The 22256-nt window shown below is 37.7% G+C and overlaps 1 protein-coding gene across 2 annotated transcripts in view; it reads right to left on the minus strand.

The window, feature by feature from the left end:
- Window positions 1-22256, minus strand: part of LOC112045223 (MAP kinase-interacting serine/threonine-protein kinase 1) — a 28427-nt gene that overhangs the window by 3259 nt on the left and 2912 nt on the right. For both annotated transcript variants that reach the window (XM_024081323.2, XM_024081324.2), the window contains exons 2-6: window positions 6460-6648; window positions 4946-5187; window positions 1461-1730; window positions 735-956; window positions 124-317 (exon numbers count right to left, since the gene is read on the minus strand). In XM_024081323.2, coding sequence (XP_023937091.2) covers window positions 124-317; window positions 735-956; window positions 1461-1730; window positions 4946-5187; window positions 6460-6648 — 1117 coding nt within the window. The remainder of the gene's footprint in view (window positions 1-123; window positions 318-734; window positions 957-1460; window positions 1731-4945; window positions 5188-6459; window positions 6649-22256) is intronic.

Here is a 22256-nt window from a genome sequence, read left to right on the forward strand (position 1 = left end):
AAACAGACACACACACTTTCACATTTATAATACCTATTAGTGTGGATGAACAAGTTACCCGACACTTATTCAAAAGGCGAATCGGCTCTTAAGGAGGGTGAATTGTGTTAGGGGGTGACGTACCGTTTGATGTTATGCGGGGTGCGCAGCGGCGGGTAGTGCGCGGCGGCGTCGGCGCGGCGCAACCACGGGTGCTGCAGCACGCGCTCGGCGCTGATGCGGTGCGACGCCTCGCGCACCAGCAGCTGCGCGATCAGATCCTTCGCCTCCGACGAGATGTGCGCCCACTCCTCCTCGGGGAACGAGTAGTGCCCCTCCTGACGATACAACAGTCTCGTATTAGCTCAATGGTGAATAGATGCAAACTGCGCTTAATTAAATTGATGGCTATCCTCCACGAAACCATGTGGCCAGTGCTTGATAATGGTCTAGAGTCTAGAGTTCAACAGTACCTCCTAGGCATGGGGTATCATTCCTCCTTCGAACTGTAGCACGCCCTAGAACTTCTTATTCCGCATTGGCAATTAAAGGATGAAGGCGATCAAAATAAAGTTGATACCATCGATTTTAGTGAAATCAATAACGCCAAATTTAGTAACGCCTACATTTGGGCTTCAAATCTCCTCTCTTATGGCAGGAAGGCCTGAATTTTAATCCTGCTGTACTGAGCCGTTCAAGTAACCTGATGACGATGAAGATGATGATGAATAAAAATGATTTACAGGCAGTCTTACCTGGATGGAAGTGAAAAGCAGATCTTGGCAAGCGCGGCAGTTGTCGCCGCGCTCCCAGCCGCAGTCGGCACCGCAGTCGGCGCGGAAGGGCGGGTAGCCGCACAGCAGGATGTAGGCGATGACGCCGAGCGACCACAGGTCGCAGCGCTTGTCGTAGTGCGTCGCCGCCGAACCGGCGAACAGCGACACCACCTCCGGAGCCATGAACTCGGCACTGCCCACCTGTAGACAATACGAAACATTGTCACTCTTGCATATATGTTTGTCAAACAATGGATGGAGAAGCACGAGTGTCCTGTCAGAATGAGGTTAGGCTAATAGTCATCACGCTGGCCTTTACACAAATTCTCAGGTATGCAGGTTTTTCTAAAAAAAACATCGTGAGGAACGCGATATTTTATACTGCAGACAAAAAGATGAATGAAATCATAAAGAATTCTAAGTGTCGAAAGACATGGACTTGCGTAAGTAGGTATAATTATTATTATTGTAAAACTATAGACAAACTAAAAGAAGATTCCAAGAAATAAAAAAGTCTCGATGAAATCTCAAAGACTTTTACCTACTTATCGAAAAACATTGATTGCACACCAATATCTTTGTTATTAAATAAGAACAATTTTATAATGCCTTGCCGCAGAAATAAACATCACTCTCATGATTTCAAGTTGCTTGAACTTCAAGTCATGAGGAACATTTAAATACGAGTCAGTGTCGTGAACTTACCGGCGTCATCAATTGCGGGGTCGCCAGTGGGCTCGCGAGGCTCGAAGTGAAACTGATGCCGCTCCCAAGATCGAAGTCACAAATCTTAACTGGGCAGAGACTGTCGCGGTTGACGCAGAGGATGTTCTCCGGCTTCAAGTCACGGTGGGCGACGCCCTTGCCGTGCAAGAAGTGCAAGGCGTTGGCTATCTCGCGAACTATCTCCGCCGCCTGCGGCTCTGAGAAATAGTGATGCTCCTGTATTCGCGACAGAAGCTGACCGCCGTTGATCTGAAACAAATGGAAATACTGTTAGTGATGTGGTTGAATCTAGGTCTTAAATCATGGTAGCTCACATATATGAGGATGATATTTTTGAGAGCTTTTATGTTCTGTGTGGATATTCTCAACTCTCTTTGATCATATATTATTTGTTAGTGTTTATTGGGACATTGTATGATCTAACAAACGCTGATTCATTAAATGATGATATTAAAAGAGCCAATATTGAGTTTCTTGCTGACTTTTCTTAGCAGAACCAGCCTTCCAAACCAGTGCTAGAGGTAAAACAAATTGTGAAACTTGACGGTTCAAAAGTTATTTCAATGAAATTTTAAAAATTGCATTTGAACGAACGCTTTTACAAAATCGGTGGACTGCTTTTGGTTTTCATTGAAAAATCATCAGTATGACTATTCTAAACCACGTCGGTTTTGCAAAATTTCTTTTCAATGTGTAGGATCTTCAATATTAGTCACTGAATTAGAACTAGCCAATACCCCGTATAGCCCATTACGTAGCGTTAGTGGCAACTAACTTCGACCTTGTGCGAGGCTTAACAGATAGCTACGCGTGCCGGTGTAAACCGGCTTCCCTCGCCTGCCTTAACCTGATTGAATTGCTTTATTAGTTTATAAAAGACCTGCCTGGGTTGCTGACAGACTTTATACATGTTTTAGACATTAACGATCGATAACAACGCTATGCAACAGTATACAAAAATGCACGATAATTGTTGTTATGATATTGTCAACATGCTTATTAGCATGGATTAAGTAAAATATTAGATAACTGTTTCCAGGATATGGTGACGACGAAAATGTTTGTTTTTTGTTCTTTAAGCTGTTCATCATAATGAAAAACAGCGAATTATAGAGATAGCGTTATCTGAACAGGAATTGCATTAAATATATTGTTTACCGAATCTGTTGCTTACCGCATCATGATTGTCTATGTATGACGGAATTGCTTGAAATCTTGGTAGATTCACTTTGACTATTCAATTTCTGCCGCTCCTACTATAATTCCTTGTTACTATACCCTAGTTCGCAATAATCTTTACTAATATTATAAATGCGAAACTAAGTCTGTCTACGTACATGCATACTTTTAATATACGTGTATTTTATTTACGTGTTGAGGGTAGGTTATTTGGAATAACACCTGATGACTCTGCTGGGACTTTAATCAGCTCTGTAATATGTTTGCTTCCTATATTTTCTGTTGATACAGTATTTTTTGTTGATTCCTAATTACCGTGTTTTATACTAAGAATCAGTTTTATTTTCTTTCAAAAAATAATTGCAAACAACAAACACTTCTTTTCACACGCACATTTTTCTTGATCTCTAAAATTGGTTGTGGTCGTTTAATTGTCTTGAAATTTAAATTTTACAGACCGGGACCTACGAGTAATATCCATTTGAAGTCCATGAACCCAATCAAACGCCGATAAACCAATACATTAGTATTGCTACTCACGTTTGTGCTAACGTGGACGTGGGATGATCAATTGTTTCGTGTTCCTTTGCCTCGTCAAATAATTAGAATCGCTAATTATAGTTTAACGCCAACGCATTTGTAGACATAAAACAGAGATAATAGGTATTAGGTACCTGTCTTAGTGTGCTTTATATAGCTAGGTACATAAGTACATTTATAAGATGGTTCCTTTAAAAACTATCTAAGTACTTAGGTACAGAGGATTTTCTTTCTGTCATTCTCTTCAGTATTTTGACTCGAAGTTGTACGTCTGACTATTTTTCAATACATACCTACTTTAAATGAAATATTTAGTAGGTTTCAAAATTTTTGATAAAAGATCCCACGCGGCTTGAACCCAACAATTAAAAAAAAAAGTCAAAATTCAAGCAATTCACACAAAACCATAACAAAACTAAACTTTTCTTCATCTTGATATGTATTGGTGTAAACCGCATTTATTAATTTATCGCGAATAGACAGACGCGGTGGAGTATTTTGTTTTATAATATGTAAGGTAAACTTGTTAAAGATGGCCATAATTTTTTTTGTGGACAATTAATTGATAATAATAAGTGCAATCTTTGAAATTTTTGCATAAAGATATTCTTATATGGCAAAAAAAACGAAATTTTAGTTTAGATAAAATATTTTAAGCGAACGATTATTTAAGTTCCGTATTTCGGTTGTTTAATCGAGAAAAGTAATTTTATTATGATTTACCTACATAGCTACGAAATAATGTTACCATGGTAAAATTGATTCCTATAAAATGCCCAGAATGTTAATCTAAACATAAAATCCAATACTTCAATTGGAAATTAGTGACACTGATAACAGAAAGGAATTTCATTTTAATGACTCCATTCATTTCTAAATGCTGCTTTATTAAACATGGAAAATTACATAATTAAAATGGAAAATATCACTTTTTGCGCGTTGTAATTATTTTATAATCAAAATAGGATCGTATGTGCGATCTATATCTTGTACATGTACCTATGTATAGTGGTCTAACATCAATCAACAAACAAGAAGATAATAAAAATATGCCGATATACATATCTAAGTACTAAGTCATATATCTAAGTAAGTACTACATGCAAAACTTTATCCAAAACACGAACAAAATGACTGTGTATAAAAGATCTATGACAGTCCAGACTAAAAGAGGTAAAAAGTTACACAAAGACTTCTTTGTTTGACTTTTCAGATATTAATTATTGTGGAAATCTAAAATGTAATGTTTGTTTGGACAAATGTCAATGTTATAAGATATTTATTTAGATTTCTTAGCGTAGGTAGGTAAGTAATAGAATCTTAAGTTTGATCTACGACGTTATTGCGATAGGATAATCCAACCTTGTAACATACCCTGGCATTAACAAAAATAAAGCAGACAATTCACCGAATAAACCGTGGCGCGGTATATTTACAATACGGAGGTCCTGGGTTCGATCCCCAGCTGGGCCGATCAGTCGGTCAAATTAAACAAAATTTCTTAATTGGTCCAGGTCTGGCTTCGGCTGTTGTAACGGCTTTTAGTAACCACCCTACCAGCAAAGACGTACCGCCAAGCGATTTAGCGTTCCGGTAGGATATCGTGTAGAAACCGAAAGTGGAATGAATTTTCATCCTCTTCCAAACAAGTTAGCCCGTTTCCATCATAGATTGCATCATCACTTATCAGGTGAGATTGTGATCAAGGGCTAACTTGTAAAGAATAAAAAAAAAATTGCGCTTACCTTCTCGAAGACAAGATAAAACTTGTCGGTGTCCTCAAAGAATTCAATGAGCTGGATTATGTTCGGGTGATCCTGGCAATAGTGGAAGGTCTCCACCTCGCGGAACACCCGGGCGCGGGCGTGCCCCGGCACTTTGTCGATGATCTTCACTGCAAACTCCTGCCCGGTGTAGATGTTGACGCAGGTCTGCACCGAGGCGTACGCGCCCTCGCCCAGCACTTCGCCCGTGAGCTTGTAAAGGTCTGAAACAACATATACATTACTCTCAGTTGCATGTTATCATCTTTAGCACTCTATACTATTTTAACGACCTCTCTAAGAGAACGAATCAGGTGCTAAGTTATCATTGAATAAAAATAAGTCATTTTAATGGCCCACTGGAAGGCTAGACCTTTCTCGTTATGGAATAGGAGATTTGGCGCTACTCTAATGCAGGTTACCAGGCTTAAAATGTATATTAATGTTTGATTCTGTAACAATCACTATCATATATTAATGATATCCAATGACGATGGGCAGACTGATTAACTTGTTAACTGAGGCATGGGCTCACATGGTGTAAGGCCATGCCTGAATGGTAACTGAACAAATTCGGGCTGCTATTAAGAATTACTTAGAAGAAAAATTGTTCATCTTAATATTTCATAGCTCAAACAATAGACTCTGGACCTGATGATCTGTAATTGGGTAGGCTAACAATTAACCGCTGCATCAACGAAGCAGTTGAACTCCTAGGAGTGTTAGTGAAGGCGTACGTTGTGTGCTGTAACGTCATTTCATTAATATTCTAAACGGTTTTCTCACATTTCTAGTGCGCAAGAGGTCTATTTATAGGTATCTAAGTACTTAATTCGTTGAAGCAACCGAAGTCTCCCAAGTGCAGGCAGCTGTGCGCTTATGATACAATTATTGTATTACCTGCATGTATTTTCCATTTTATTTTATTTTCGTATACAAGAGTCATTGGTAATTTTTTTTATACCCTTTAACCCAAAAAGTTCCGATAGCACTATGTTATAATCCTGCTGTTTTGTAGAGTTACCATTGTCAGACTATATGTTGGAAATAGCCACTTCAGAAAACGCATCACTTTCCTCCGGCTTGCTTTCCAGGCACTTCCAAATACCTTCTGATTATAGAAATGGAGGGCAGTCTATTGTTTCGTGAATCGTGATTCTCCAGTCTAGAATCTGCCATAGACTAATATGGCTTTGCCAGGGCTTAGTCAGTTGCAGCAACAATAGATATGTTCTGACGTGACCACCGAGCTGCCCGAACGCTTATATTCCTAGGACCCTTCTTTGCGTCGGCGTCGTTGCAACTCAACACAGTATATGATCCGACAAACGGTAGTTACTTTGGGAATATGACGTTACCACCAAGCTGCCAGAGCGCTTCGTTAGCTCAATAGAAATGTTCTGGCAAGGGTGCAGGTTACCTTGGAAACATCTCTGCTGAATTCTGCACACTGCAGCACTGCAGCGCAACAGATATGTACTGACAAGGGTGGTTACCTTGGAAACATGACGTGACCACCGAGCTGCCGGAGCGCTTCTTCCTGCGGCGCTTCCTGCGCGCCTCCTCCTTGCGTCGCTGCAGATCCTCACTGTCGGGGATGGTCACCGGCGCGGACGGCTCGGTCCCGCGCGAAATCTCTTCTGTTTCACGCTCGCTCCCCGACTGGCTGCTGCCACGGCCAACGCCTGCGAACAATCAAATAAAAGCTTTAGTTTAAAACTGTTTTATGAATAAAGGATAATGGATATTCATTGAAATGCTTATACCAAGGTCGCAGTGATTAGTTGAGTTATAATTTGCGTTCTATTATTCACATTGTACAGTTTTATCAAAGTAAGTACCTAACACAGACGTAAGAAGGTTTAAAAACAGTTTATAATAATATAAAATACTTGATAGAACCTTGATAGAACAAATCAATATTTACACTGGTAATACCTCTATAAAATGAAAATTTACTTAATGCTTTCTGATCTTATACATGTATAATTTTGATTATATACATTCTTTATTGAATATAACATCAGCAGATGTTCAAAGGGTATTAAAAAGACTTCATATTATAAATAATATGACAATGATATGACAATCATACGACATGATATATGAACAGATACAATATCTATCGACCCTTGAAGTTAATCCACTACATTCAGGTCGAAACAATAAAATCGAAATGTAACGAGGTCATTGAAAATGAGGATAAGATCCGTTTTAAGGCCTATCCTTACTGAATTGAGTGACACGAGTGGGTATAGGTATAAACCAAAACGTCGATCATATGAAAGGCTTTAAACACAGATGACGAGATTAGTAAGCATGTATTATGTACCCACATTAAATGTCCCTACAGGATTGAAAATTATTTTAATGTTATGTATCTCTCTCGTAGTCACTGTACTACTAATTCAGAATGCAAATTCCAAGGAGAAGATGCGGCAAGACAATTTAAAATTTTACACTTCATGTTCTGTCTTGCGTGCAGAAGAAAGCATAGCCGATTGCTTCCATGAATCTTTGTCATTATAGATGCAGTACCAAATACTCGTAGAAGGCATGGCTATGCTCAAAGATCGTCTGGCTGCAGCTGATTATGTGGGTTTGGTCTAAGCAATGATATTTTATAAAATTATCATTGGATCTAAGATCATTTTATCACTCAAAGTTTGAGACGTTTGGCAACAGTCAAATCTAGAAATCGAGCTTCCCAAAAAATCGAGGTTCGCTGATCAGAAAATAATCAAAAAAGTAACAAAACACAAAGTACCATGCGGTTTTCACTGATAGATTAAGGAAAGTCCGGAGCAACGGAAAGACGGGTGGAAAGAAAGTTACATATCCGAAAAAACTGAATCACAGGCGTTAGTTAGTAGAAGCATAGACTTCCAATCTTTTAAATTTTAGGCTCCTACAGTAAACCTGTGTTTAATTATTCTGAAATGTGTAAAGGGCTGATATTTGGCGCTATCGCCACTGGTAGTTGGCATGTCTGACAATGCTAAAAGATCAATCTTACTCAATCACAAGCGAGAGGTTATCGAAGTAAATTATCTATGCGGTGCGTGACCCAGCCTTATCTTATCTGAAGCCAATAGCAGCTCCTTCGTCAGCCTTCCGTCTAACAGCTACGAGTATACAGCTTTCACTTCCTTACACAAGATTCTTAGCATGTTCATAGCGTGTTATCTAAGTACGTGTATTTTCCATTTTTATCTACTAACGGTTTTTACTATCAATATCAATGATTTCTAATAAATCCATACCCATACTAGTATTATAAATACGAAAGTAATCCTGTCTGTCTACCATTTCTCGGCTAAACCATTTAGCAGATTTGGATCAAAGTATACTTTCTGTACCGAAAAATTAATGGTTCCCGCGGGGTTTTGTGAAAACAGAAATTTGTCCGCTAGTGGTGTATTGTACATGATGAGACCTTCAAGACACACATCAAAAGTGTAATAATACGCTTTTCAAACTTATTTGGTTTTTCTTATACAATGCAATAATTATATCGTTGCTTTAATAAGAGGGTATTGTGGCACATATCAGTATCCAGCATGTACCGTATTCGTACCTAGCGTAACTTCAGTGAAAACAAAAGGTCAGTAGAATTCATAAATATGTTTCGTCATTTAGAAATTGTTTTGGCAGATGATATTATGTTAATGTTATCGCTTACAATCATTGGTTAGTCGAGGAACTTTCTGGAAAAAAAATTATTCAGTCAACGATTCTCAATTGTTTTGCTAGCAGACTTTATAATATCATTTTTCACGGGTGTTAAGCGACCTTTTGTACGCAAATTCTATAAAAGTTTCAATTGTAACAACGAAGACAATAGAAAGAGTTAATAACAACTGTACCTAAATATTGCTTCGATAGTTTCTCTTTTTCAATACGACACGACATATCGAAAACAATAACTGACCCACGCGGATACGAGCTCTCACTAGTCACTACGCTTTCTGCCGACGCCATTGTTTTAACCGTGTTCGTTATTTGAATTTATATGCGAACAAAAAAAAAGTCCGTTGACACACCGTTCTTGAACTAATTAAATTATTGTTTTTTTTTAACTGTCTGTACGTCTCTGTGTTCTAGCCCTTATAAGCCTATAGCCACTACTACTTTAAGTTAAATGGTATTAGCAAAAATTATCAATATTACTATTCCAGAGTTAAGCGTAATCGCATCAATACTACAGTGTAGATTTGAGTTTTCTGAGCCTTTTTATACCGTACTGTTATTATTATTATAGCTGTTGCCGTATTATTATTGTTATTCCAGAGTTAAGCGTCAATACATCGGTGTAGTTGTGAATTTTAGGATAGGAATCTATGCCGTACTGTTCTCACACAAAATCAAAGTAAAATTCATGTAATTCAAGTAGGCTTAGTTTACAAACACTTTTGAAACAAACGTTTAGACTATTTGTAAAAATTATACCACCGGTTCGGACGGCAGATTTTTAACAGATGGTATTATAAATAACCAGCCTTTATCGTGTTATGAAAAACTAGAACCGTAATATTTTTAAAGCTACTAATTATTAAAAAACCTCTTTTTCAAGTTTCTTACCAAAACTGCCTTTTTATCTTTTTTTATGGAATGTTCTTGCTAGTCTGGATTACAGATTTTCTGACCGAAAGTCAAAATTCCTCCTTGACCTTGAATTTAGCGATTGCATCATAGTCATTTATCATTCACTAGTACACCGTCTCAAAGGTTTTTGTTTGTACGATTTTTAAGTAGGTACCTAGTTTGCTAACAATCGTACAAACAAAAAGTCCCTAATACAGTCTTGCGTAACGCACAATCAGCATTTTGACAAATAAACAGCGTTGCAACACGAACAAATTAAGACTTATTATTCCTAGTTTGTATCATTCGGGAACGCTATGTCATCGGTTATTCTGTATTCAGCTGGGAGTTACTCGAGTGCAGCTGAGTTGGCAAACAAAGCCGGTTCAACGACCGAGCCGCACCCAACTGCGCGCGCGCTGCCTACCGCCCACTGCCATTACGCGCTCGTATCAACATCTACTAACGTTAGACTATCTATCGTGCTTTGGACGACGTAAACAAATAAAATGCGTTGAGTATTCAATTCATGACATTTCTGTGGAATGCTTCGTAGAAGAAAATTATTGATATCATCATTAAGTTGAGTACACACATAGGGTTTAGTGAGAAGAATAAAGGAGAAGAATAGAAACGAAACAGTACAATCGAAACGGTAGTACACTAAGTGGAGAGTACAAGCCTGGCTTTCAACAACGTTTGTTATATAGGTACAATAAAGGAGTCTGAAATTAAAAATCGGAACGTAGCAATGGCAATCAAAGATTGCTTAAAAGATGAATAGGTGCATAATTACGAAATTCAAAATGTAAATTTATATTTGATTTGTAAGACTAGAAACTACAATTTTTAAGGACTTTGTAAGATATTTCATTTAATTCAACGCTATGTAATATTCAATACCTAAGGACGTATTTTACATATACATACAGAATGAGACGAATTTGTATGTACGTATAAAAGACGAATAACCTATTATAACGAATAACACGTTTCAACGTTCACATTCTATTGAAGGTGCCGTGTCTATGCTCAAACGTGTTCCGTGAAACACTTTATTCAGATCTGGCTTCCGTGTCTCCGTCTATACTTCACAGTAGACACATGTGATAAGACTTATACATACATATTTATGTGCTGAATGTTCACCACGAAGAGGAACTAGATATCGGCATATAAATTAGGGGTTGTTACCAAACTATCAGACACCAGAAAGTTCTTGATCATTTGTAAATTTTGTATTTTAGAGATATCATAATTTAGAAGGCTCTTGCGATGATATTTTAAGGAAGTTTAGAATCAAAGGGAAAGAATAAGAAGCTTGAGTTAAACTTTCATTTTACCACGTAATTACCTAAAAATCAAGAGCTACCAGATGGCGCACCTATTAAAAACTGTCTGATAGCTAAGCTAAGGGTTATCAGGATAAAGTTGGAATCCTTAATAAATGCCAACAGGAAATTACGCCTTCAAATCAAGCAATAAACACTGTCTAGTGACCAATAAAGTAATAGAGAACACAGGATATAAACCAAATGCGCAATAAAATGGCGATTGTAACAATCAGGAGGCACTCCCACTCGTACAATCGCTGCCATGACAGCTTCCTGTTTACAAAATTATCTTAAACAAGTAAGAACAGGAAGATAGGGTTGTCATTTATTTAATTTGGCCAAAAGACTTCACAGAAGCTACTTTTGTGATTTTCCAACAAAATCTGATTTTTATAAGGCACTTGAGGCAGAAGAAAAGCATTTGTTTTTTTAATTCACTAAAAATCTAGATTCTTCTAACGATTTTAATGAGCCCAATATATTAATAATTGAAAACTAATAACTAACGAAGCTGTCTTGAGTCATCGAACGTGTGATACAGAAACCTAATTTCGTTAAAAGCGCCGCCTACGCTGTGGTCAAACAGCGAACTAATTCTAAAAGTGTGTTTTACGAGGAACTAGAAATACGTGAGGAAACGAAACGACGTGAATTGTAAAGTCCGTTCAGATTTGTCTTCGTTAATCGAATTTAGAGTTCCTTACAACAACTATACTAGAACTATGCTACAAGTATTGCTACTGTTAAAACAACCCACATTAAGTACAAAAGGGATAGTTTAACAGTTTTAGGTGGTTTTTAGTACAAATGTATTACTAACAAAAATAGAGTTAAACAAACCCAAATAGCATTCACGATGAGAGGTAGCCATTTTGAGCTTCCGATGAAATTTCTAAACGCTGTATGTGCCTACATCGACCGCAAAACTAACCGAGGTGATAAAATTGATCTGAAATAACTGGTTTCGATGGCCAAAGTGAGCATGTTATAAATGCAAACAATGTTATCTTCGAAAGCTAAGTAGAATATGAAACCATGTGCTATGGTATGAAATAATAAAACGAAAATTTACTAATACACTCACCTATTTTATTAAATTTCATGAACGACAGCTAAAGCTGAACAACTATTTCATCTACACGTTGGTTACATGACGATTGACGACTCCGAAGTGGAATCACGTGTTTTAGTTTAGTTTGAGAGCGATAATTACGTAAAGCACTTATATAAAGGACTTACGAGTTTGTTTTAATTAACATTTGTTTTAATCAACATTAACATTTAAATCAGATAATATAACTGTATCTATAGCTAGTAACATATCTAATCAAGATTTAATGTATGATGCAACTATGCACCGCGCACGATGAAATTATACTTGTATTAGTGAAGTAGTAGTGTTATCCGTCTAACTTTTAAGTTTGTAAAAATTTACGAAAAAATTATTTGATTGAGTTACTAAAAGGCTTGTATAAATGCGAAAGTAGAAGACAAGTTTATGTTCACGGTAATATCTAAAACTACTAAACAGATTGACATGCGGTTTTAGCAGAGTCATTATAAAGTTATTCAAAAAACGACAAAAATACAGGCATCCTTGATACAATTTAAAACGTTTCTTATGCCCTTCGTATTATTCTACATAATAAGCATCCAATAATTCAGTGTGAATGAAATAGTTAAACATTCAATAGACGACGATTTATAGCATTAAAGATATTAGCAATGAAACAACAACTATACATATAATAATAGTAATTTAAGAGCAATTCAAGTTCTTGTCGAGTTCTTGAATTACTTCATAAACCTTCGATATTTCCGATATTGACATTGTGCCCTACTCGGTTTTCTACTTTCTAATTTGTTTGTCGGCATAAACGTTGAGCCACAGTCAATCGACTGCATAAATAGCTCAATACTTTTATATACCCTCGAGCAGTTAACAAACAAGCAACTTTCTAATTGCGCGCTGCCCTTAAGGTATGAATAAGTGATTGAGAAAGATCTTATCTTATTAAACCAAGACGTGACTGCTACCGAGTTATAATTTATCGCCGGCACTACGAAACCAACAGCCCATAATAACCGTTCTCTAAGATCAAAGTCTAGTAGTAACACTAAATACAGAGCAATGTTAAATAAATTGCCAACTCGGCCTGGCACCGTCACTAAACTAAACCAGATGGTTATATCAGTGAAATCACTATGAGGGAGAACTATTTTTGCCGTTTGCGAACGGCTTTCACTGGATACTAATTAGGCCATCGCTCATTTGTCACTTGTTTTCTCTATTACGCGAATAGATATAAATGACAAAAAGTGTCAACAAAAAGAAAGCACTGACCGTGATAGTCGTTAAAATATTAGATAACTTCTCAAGAAAGTTCAAGTTATGTTTTAAGTCTCCTGACTGTATGACCTGTAAGTTATCACAATTTATTACGTTTTAGCTTTATTTATTTTGTTTTTATTATAGGTACACTTCATAAAATCTACTGTTTACTCATACGGTATTATAATAATTTTCAATGCATTTCTTATGAATGGCCAGTGAACGGCAGCATGTGGGGAATGGTTACCCTATGCAACCATGTATGAGAGAAATCGATTCGGAAATTGCCGGTGTAGGGGCGAGAGAGGCGAGGTATCCGATATCATGCTGGAATTGCCGTAAAGTCCGTCACGGACTCACGGTCAAGGTTACGCAGATTTGCTTTGATAGACACGAATGATTGAATTCAATCAACGAAGATTGTAAAACCGAACAGCAATGCTGAAGAAAGGTTAATTGAAATCGCGAAAAAGTCAAGACCGTAAATTGAAATGTTGCAATTGAAATGGTACTAAAAGGCATACCTACTCGCATGTACGAATATATTTAATATTATCTATGAGTCAACATTATATATATATATATATATATATATATATAGATGTTATAGACATATCCATTTGATATTTCATGAAAAGAGCGACTGGAAGTTAGAAAAAAAAACATATAAGGTATAAACAAATATATTAAGATAGTTAGTAACTACCTTAACCTCAATTCAATCAACAATGCAGAGTATCAACAAGTCACGGTGTTCTAAAAATATCGATGACAAGTATTTTCCTTGTTTTTGTCCATAAAGCTATATCTAGATACTATTGCTTTATACTGTTTGTTTATATGGCATACTGTATAGTTACATAGTTACTGTATAGTTGTATACCCAAGCTGCGCAGTTTGATGTTAGGTGACCTTGACAGTGAACGCCGTGGGGCGACGCGCTCCAGCGGCCATGTTGAAATCCAAGCGTGTATAATAATGAAATTGCATTAAATTAACAACGCATTCTGTTTGGTAGATTAATTCGTTCCAAGACTTTGCGCTTTTTTTGGAGACAAATAAAAATCCTTTCGTGATTCAAAATTGATGCGTTACTTTATTGCGTGTTACAGTATAGAATGATAATGACAATTAAAAGTTTGACAGTTTTATAAATTGATTGTGACGTTTTTTCTTCGAAGAGGATACGTGGACCAATCGCAGCCCACGTAACGTTTCGTTGCGCGCCAACATGCCCCCGGCCTTGGAATCCTGGATTTCAAAGTGCTTCGTCAGGATCGACCAAGGGACAGATTTTGGTATAAGCACGTCGCACGAGTCCTGATGATGTGCGGATTTCGGCCACTCGTGCAACGCCGTCCTTCCCAGGAATGCTCCTCACTACTCGCCCCAGATGCCACTTCAATGGGGGAAAGTTATCCTCTTTTATTATCACCATTGTATCGGGTTTGAGATCTTGAATAGTTTCCCTCCATTTAACTCGAGTTTGCAGTTCGGATACGTATTCTTTGGACCAGCGGGTCCAGAAGTGTTGACGAATCTGTTCCACTCGCTGGTACCGGTCAAGGCGATGAACTGGTGCATCCACGAGGCTGTCGCAGGCAGGCGCTGTAAGCGGCCGGCCAACTAGAAAATGAGCAGGAGTGAGGGGAAGAAGGTCGTTAGGGTGCGATGATATTGGAGATAGCGGACGGGAGTTGAGGACAGCTTCAATTTGTGCTAATACAGTGCTATACTCTTCGTAGGTGAGATTCGCGTTACCCACCACGCGACGAAGGTGGTATTTACACGAGCGCACTCCTGCCTCCCACAATCCACCAAAATGAGGCGCGTATGGGACAATGAATTTAAATTTAATATTTTGTTGACTTGCGTGTTCAATAATTTCATCACCACAACGTTCTAGAAAGTCTGCGAATTCGTTTTTAAGACCTAAAAATGTGCGGGCGTTGTCCGACCAAATTTCGTCGGGCTTAGACCGACGGGATATTAAACGGCTAAGTGCAAGCAAGTAAGCCTTAGCAGTGAGATCACTAACTAGTTCTAAATGTACTGCACGTGTAGCAAAACAGATAAAAATGCATATGTATGCCTTAGTTGTTTTAGCGCCCTTACCCTTACGATTTAAAATGGAAATTGGCCCCCCGTAGTCCACGCCACAGCGATAGAACGGAAAGGTGGGTGTGATTCTCTCAGAGGGTAAATTTCCCATAAGAGGAGTAAGCGTACGACCTTTGATACGCTTGCATACGACGCAATCATGAAAAACTTTTCTAGCGAGATTTCTACCTGCAAGTGGCCACCACGATTCGCGAATGTGGCAAAGAAGCGCTTGTGGTGCAGCGTGTAATAATATTTTATGCGCGTGTCGGAAAAGAAGAAGAGTAAAACGATGTTTGCCTGATAGTAACACGGGATGTTTTTTATCATAGTCGAACTCTGAAGAATAGTCTAACCTGCCACCAACTCGCAGAATTCTATCGTTGTCAATAAACAAACTTAATTTACTCAAGTTGTGTTTATTCTTTAATGCGTTTTTGGTGACTATTGACTTGTACTCAACTGGAAAAGATTCTAATTGAGACAGCCTAGTCAACAATTTGTCGGACTCCCTCAGCTCATCGACGCTAAGCACACCCGACCGCTTACTAAATTTGTTACGTGTATTATGTATAAATCGTAAAACATATGCAGTCGCGTGTCTCAACCTGCTGAACTGTGAGAATCGTTCAAAGTTGATAAAACCATCTTCAAATTCCGACATATGACTGGTTAGCGCGGTTACGTCTGTATTTTTTAAATCAGGCAAATCGCCAGTATCATACTGCGTATAAAGGGGAGGTACGTTGATACAATTGAAATCAACGTCGTGAAGAAATGCGGGCCCTTCCCACCATAAGTGTGAAGAAGACAAATCGCTTAAATTTAAGACCCCGCGTGAAACCAAATCGGCTGGGTTATCTTTTCCGCTTACGTGACGCCACGGGAGTTCTTTCGTTAACTCGTGAATTTCTGTAGTTCTATTGTGAACAAACGTTTTTAATAATCTAGGTTGCATGCGTAGCCAGCCTAAGACAATAGTTGAGTCAGTCCAAAACATTATATTATCAAATTGAAATTGAATCGATTTTTTAATTTTGTCATATAATCTAGCTCCTATAAGGGCACCTAGCAGCTCTAAACGCGGAATACTTATTGTTTTTAACGGCGCGACTTTTCCTTTGGAACATAATAAACGAACATTGGCGGTATGGTTATTAAAATTCAATGTACGAATGTAGGCGCACGCGCCGTAAGCGGTCTGCGAGGCATCGGTAAAAATATGCAGCTCTGTATGTATAGCGTTACTATCCATAACATACCGAGGTACGCGAATCGTTTGCAAGATAGGTAAAGATGCAATAAATCGGTTCCACTGACGTGCGACATCGCTAGGCACAACGTCGTCCCATCCTAATTTTAATAACCACAGCTGTTGTAATAACATTTTTGCTGTTACAATGAATGGACTTAACATACCCAAAGGATCAAAGATTTGAGAAGCGTATGACAATATACTACGTTTAGTTATAGGTTGATCAATATGAAATTCGAATTGCGTATTAAAATAAAATTCATCGGAGTCATTGAGCCAACCTACACCTAAAGTTTTGTGACTACTATTGTCACTGAAATTTAGTTGCTTAGAAGTGTGCGCCGACACACTTGTAAGATGCTCGGATGACTCATCGCGCGAAAAATTAAATATCCACTTACGAAGTGGGAAACATCCCGACTGCAACGTCGCTGACGTTTCTATACATAATTTAATTAATTTTTGTTTTTCATCCGAACCCGTAATTAAGTCGTCCACGTAAAAATCTTCGTTTATAATTCTATGAACTTCGTCGTTTGTAGACTCGATGGCTAATTGTTTTAAGCAACGAACACTTAAAAAAGGCGCGGACGCGGTACCATACGTAACGGTATTTAAACGATATACACCGAGCGCTTGCGTAGGGTCGTCTCGCCAAAGAATCAGCTGGAGATCGCGTTGCGCTTCGTCCACTAAGCATTGTCGATACATCTTTTCGATGTCCGCGCATGCTACGTACCTATGCTGCCTAAAACGGAGAAGGATTGAAATTAAGTCACCTTGGATAGGTGGACCTACCAGCTGTATTGCGTTGAAACTAAGCCCCGTGCTGGTCGCAGCGCTTGCGTCGAAGACTACGCGGAGCCGTGTTGTGCTGGAGTCGCGAAGTACTCCACTATGCGGTAAAAAATAATGCGATGAGCCGTAGGATGAAATGCGCGTCATATGACCTAGGCTTTCATATTCATGTAAAAAGTCTGCGTATAATTGTTTTAAAGCGGGCTCGCGTTGAAGCCGCTTTTCTAATGATAAAAACCGTCGTTCTGCGTGAAAGTAAGACTCACCTAACAGTTCGGGCGATGCTTTTAAAGGTATCTTGACGATGAACCGTCCCTCATCATTGCGCTTCGTAGTCTGAGAGAACAACTCCTCGCAAGCCCGTTCGGCATCTGTGCGCGTATCCCGATCCCTAGGTAGTTCTTCGACTTCCCAGAACTGACGTAGTTGCGTATCTATGGATTGCGATAAATTACACTGGATAGTGCTATCATTGCGCGATTGAAATATGATAGATCCCGATATTATCCAGCCTAAATGCGTATTCTGTAAATAAGGTCCATTAGGTAACCTTATATTACCTTCGTTTAATAATTCCCAAAATATATCTGCGCCTATTAAAATATCTATTTTTCGAGAATTAAGAAAATGCGGGTCAGCCAGCTGTAAACTATGCGGTATACGGAACTTAGCGCGTTCGTAATGTACAGCGGGCAACGTCGAAGAAATTTGTTTTAATACAAAACATTGAAGTTTAGTGGTGTAAGGTTTGACGCGCGATTTAATCTCAATGTCGCATGTTTGATTACACTGCGTCACGGAGTTACCTACACCTCTAATCTCGTGAGTGGACTGTAATATTTTAACCCCTAATAATTTACAAAAAGGTTCGCTTATAAAACTTCGTTCACTACCATTATCTAACAGAGCGATTGCGCGCTCATAAACATCGTGACAATTTCGTACCTCGATCAATGCAGTAGATAACAAAACCGGTTTTAGGGAGCGATGTGTGCGTCTAATTTGCAAGTGTGTATTAATTGCATCGCTACTGGGATTCGCAGGGGAAAGGTGTGCGGAGGGCACAGATGCGCCCGCGCCTGAATTCGCTGTTAGTTCCCGGCTGCTCGACGAGTGAAGAGTGATGCTATGCGAACTACTAGTTATGTTTTTAGCTTCGTTTTGAGAGGCTCGCGGGCATATCATCGAATTGTGTTTATTATTGCAAAATCTGCATCCGCCAAACCTACAAAACTCAATGGTGTGATTAGCAAAACGCAAGCAATTCTCACATAAATTATTATCGCGAATAACTTTTAGTTTCGTTTCTAAATTCGAATTAATAAACTTAGTGCAAGCGTATAATCGGTGATCGAGATTGCATATAATGCATTTTGTAGCCGCGGAGTGACGTTCGTGCGATTTAGTGGTGGAAACATTGCATTTGTGTGAATTGGTGGATAACTTCACGTTAGTTTTGGTATCCTTTGTATACTTGATGTTATTTTGCGAATTGTGTGAACCTTGCAATGTTTCCAGCATGTCCGCTCGGCGTTCGAGGAAGTTAATCAAATCGTTCATTTTTATTTTATAATCATTGTTCAACGATGTGCTTTTAAACTGCTCCCACTCGCGCTCAGTGATTTTATCTAGTTTTGACACGATTATAAAAATAATTAAAGTGTCCCAGGTATCGACAGGCTCATCTAAAATCTTTAGGGATCGAATATTTTTCGTAATTGTGTCAATAAGACCGCGAATAGAAACGGGAGATTCTTTGCTTAGTGATTGAACATTAAATATGCGTTTAACATGATTTTGAACCAATAATCTATTATTATTGAAACGATTAACTAATAGTTCCCACGCGATTATGTAATTGTCAGAAGTAAATTCTAATGCGTCTATTACTAGCTCTGCGCTGCCTTTCAGAGAGGATTTTAGGTAGTGAAACTTTTGGATATTGTTTATTTCCTTGGAATTGTGTACTAAAGAAATAAACGTATCCCTAAATTCCAACCAATTTTCATATGCCCCGTCAAACGAAGGCAACGTAATGGTAGGTAGTTTTACTGATTTTAAACTAGCGCATGAATTAGAACATTTAGTGACCTCACTGCTATTCCTACTGCTACCACTATTTAACAAGAGCTCAGCTTGGGATACTGTGCTATAATAGCAGTCCTCAAACTGTTCTCTCTGCGATAATTGTTCCTCAAAATCGCGTTCATGAACACTTTCTTCTATTTTGGTCTGAATATTATTAAATTCTTTAAATAAGTTTGTGGCCCCTTCTATTCTTAATTTCAAATCTATTAAAATTTGCGGTGATGCGACTTTAATATCAAAATTACTAATATGATTACTGAATTTCGTCAATCTGCCTTTTAGGATGCCACGTTTCTTTATGTATTCTTTTATATGTTGTTCTAGTTTATCGTCGGGTAAAACTAATTGCGTTGGCGATTTATCGCGGGTGCTCATGGTGGATTGTAAAAAGAGGAGTACTTACGGTAGCAGAAACTCGTACACGTCAGCGCCGCGTACGTGACGGGTTCGAAGCGGTGGATGAATCACTATAAACACTAAAAAGCACGATATTAGTCAAATGAAGTGAAGGTTGGATGGTAGAAGAAAGGATGGGTTGACCGTACCGTTACACACGCGCCAGCAGATCGTTCCTTTGTTCTCCTTGTTCTCCTGAACCTCTTTAATAGTTGAAGTATAGATTGTTGCGTGATATATTTTTTCGTACTTCGTATTGAATCCGGCTCGAAGGACCAAATTATGTTTGGTAGATTAATTCGTTCCAAGACTTTGCGCTTTTTTTGGAGACAAATAAAAATCCTTTCGTGATTCAAAATTGATGCGTTACTTTATTGCGTGTTACAGTATAGAATGATAATGACAATTAAAAGTTTGACAGTTTTATAAATTGATTGTGACGTTTTTTCTTCGAAGAGGATACGTGGACCAATCGCAGCCCACGTAACGTTTCGTTGCGCGCCAACACATTCTTAAAAAGCAAAGCCTTACATGCTCGTAAATTAGTTTCATGGGAACTTAAGTATCAAGAAACAATATTAAAATCTTCATTTTTCACTTTATTTATTCCTATTCATTATTTCAAAAATACCTACAATGAAGTTTTTATATTACTTGTTATTATGGTTCAATGTAATGAATTTAAGGTAAACAATGGTGTATTATTGAAAAACAACATTCAATTTATTATGATCTTATTTATTTTAGAGCAATAAATATTAAATTGTTATTCAATTCGTAAACAAGTTTTGTAACAGAATTGCTTTCTTGTGAAGTTGACGTTTTCACTTCTAAATTAGTGTACAGACATTTTCTAATTGCTGTATGTGACAAGTTCTTATAATTTAGTTTGTCACAGATTAAGCGTCATATAACTGGGAGGTACTGGATATCCCATCACATTCCATAAATTAAAATTATAAAATAGACTTAGGTAAAGGTAGTAGGCTCAGCCGCCTTACCTGACTTACATTATTAAATAAAGTTATCATATATTCAGACAGTGACAAAGAGAAAAATAGGTACATTAAGTTTAATAACATTCTCTTTCCAAATAATTTCAGAATCAACATTGATTCTATTAACAATAATGAAGGTCATTATTGTTAACTTCAAAACGCTGACATTTGTCATTTGTTTTTATTACTACAAAAACAGTTGAATCAGATGTCAGTAATGTGATATAAAACTTGATCATTTCAAAACAGAATTTGTGCGATTTCGAGTTAGGTAGTCACAATGCAAGCCATGTACAACAAAAATGAATGAATTAGATTGCTTAGCTAAGCACTAGTAAAACTGCAAGTTCGTAGTCACAAAAGTATTTGACCTATAATTGGCACACACCACACAACTGAAACTTTAACTGAACTATGTAAGTAGGTACTTTAACAACGAGAAGTACACGACGGAAATGATAAAAAGCAAACCAGTCTGTTTATTTTTGATTAAAACAATTTGAATACAAAAACTTTATCAGAACACTACAGAAATATAAGCGGTTGTTTTTTCACATCTTATCTCTCGTGCGCGTACAATCGTCTCTTTGTTTTATTTCTGTGCAAGTTTGTTTTTGATTATGCAAATTAATGTTGTGTAGGCAAATGAAACGTTTTGGCTATCGCGTGATTTTTACGTTTTTACTCGCTGAACCAGCAACTAATTACTTGCATACTTGTAGCAAAGGAAAAACGCTTCCTCTATACAAATCTTAAAATATATGTATATCGTTGATTTTTATTAAAATCTCTTATTCAATATAAATCTGTTGATAGATTGCTTTATAATGAAACATATTGAAGTGTAGGCTATAAGCTTATATCCTGTGACTCGAGCCTTCCTTTCACACGCTACTTTCTTTTCTTGCATGTTCTTGTTAAACTAGGACTAGCCGATGCCCCGGTTTTACCTGCGTAGTTCCCGTTCCCGTGGGTATACGGGGATAAATACTTATAGCTCATGTTCATCAGGAATAATGAAAGATTCTAACGGTGAAAGAATTTTCCAAATCGGTTTAGTAGTTGCAGAACCAATTCAATGCAAACAAACAAACAATCAAATCTTCCCTCTATATAATATTAGTAATATAAAAGAATAAAATCTTTCTGGAATCTTCTCAACAAGAACTTACCGATAAAACGTAAAGCCTTGATCGAAGACCTAACCAGTGGCATTGAATAGATACTGAATTGTAAATATGTATAACAAAACAGTCAAGAATCAGTACAATAAACGTCACATCAGTGTTTAGTCATAAAACTCCAAGAATAACTCTTTGTTAGGATTGGTCAGTGTTATGATGCAAATAAACTGCAATGTGCAACTGGTGATACAATTGTAGTTACACACATGGCCTATATTAATCGG

This window comes from Bicyclus anynana, chromosome 7 (assembly GCF_947172395.1).
Source record: "Bicyclus anynana chromosome 7, ilBicAnyn1.1, whole genome shotgun sequence".
NCBI lineage: Eukaryota > Metazoa > Arthropoda > Insecta > Lepidoptera > Nymphalidae > Bicyclus > Bicyclus anynana.